Here is a 1,274-nt window from a genome sequence, read left to right on the forward strand (position 1 = left end):
TTCCCTACAAGTTTGGGGGCCCAGCCGGGATCCTATCGGGATTCTTTGGTGCGAAATATCGAGAGAAACGGCATCGCGTGTAAAAGGCAATCGGCAAAAGACGGTGAAAAGACGACATTGGCAACAGAAGCATCGAGAAGCCGTTACCGAATCTACACTGGAAGAGAAAGACGACCCTGGAACTGCAATATTGGTAATAGAGCACATCCAATCAGGTGGGAAACTAGCGTTAGAAATACATAGCAATAGAAAAACTCGAGCAAATTAAGACGATCGCAAATAACCTCAAAACGAATTCAAAGAAGGCAGTTCAAGCACAGCATAGATTTGTTTTCGAGCGAGAGGGAGATAGAGATAATCGAAAACGATTGCGAGAGTTCAGGGGCTTTCCATTCGCTATAGATTCGGAAGACTATAAAGCGAAAATAGCGTATGTAGAATCTAACCTCACTTGGGCAGATTTAGTGTCTGTATGCAATATTTTAACGATCGAGTATTCAGGGATAAAACGAGAATTGAGTCAGCGCTTGTGCAATGGCCTTGTAGACCTCGATTCACTCAACAACCCCGATGAATCTGATAAGGAAGAAAATGCAGAGGATAGTGACATACAACAGCAAGAGTCAAGCGAGAGTGAAGAAGACAGGAAAGATGTAAAAAGACGAATAAAGAAGACGAAGTATGAAGAAGTAGCAGTAGAAGAAGACGAAGAAGACGAAAACGAAAACGAAGAAGACGAAGTTAAAGAAGATCAAAATGAAGATGAAAATGATCGACGATCAGTTTCGAAACAAACCCCAGAGTAATTAATGCCAAATTTACCATGACCTTTCGAGACGTGGAAGATTCCATTAGACACTATAATGGAGACGACAAATACCCAGTGGAACGCTGGATCATGGATATAGAGGAAGCGGCTGAATTATTTGGCTGAACGAATATTCAAAAATTAATATTTGCAAAGAAATCGCTAACAGGCCTGGCTAAATTGTTTATCCAAGGCGAAAGAGGCATAACATCTTGGGAGAAGTTAAAGAAGGCGCTTAAAGAAGAATTTAGCCAGAAGATGAATAGTGCTGAGTTACATAAACTATTAAGTAAAAGAAAAATTAAAAAGGATGAGTCAGTGCAAGCTTACTACCTGTTTATGAAAGAGATAGCTAGTAGAGGTGATATTGAAAATGAAGCACTATACTATTACGTTATAGACGGCATAGATGATAACGCAATTAATAAAAGTATTTTGCACGGAGCAAAAAACGCCAAGGAATTTA

General features: G+C 39.8%; 1 protein-coding gene across 1 annotated transcript in view; it reads left to right on the forward strand.

Moving 5' to 3' along the window:
- The window catches only part of LOC108730679 (glutamic acid-rich protein), a 1,061-nt gene extending 255 nt beyond the window's left edge, over window positions 1–806 (forward strand). Inside the window, exons 2-3 of the mRNA XM_018460525.1 lie at window positions 12–193; window positions 303–806. Coding sequence (XP_018316027.1) covers window positions 12–193; window positions 303–806 — 686 coding nt within the window. The remainder of the gene's footprint in view (window positions 1–11; window positions 194–302) is intronic.
- Window positions 807–1,274: the final 468 nt, after the last annotated feature.

Source organism: Mycetomoellerius zeteki, unplaced genomic scaffold (genome assembly GCF_001594055.1).
Source record: "Mycetomoellerius zeteki isolate Tzet28-1 unplaced genomic scaffold, Tzet1.0 scaffold95, whole genome shotgun sequence".
Lineage (NCBI taxonomy): Eukaryota > Metazoa > Arthropoda > Insecta > Hymenoptera > Formicidae > Mycetomoellerius > Mycetomoellerius zeteki.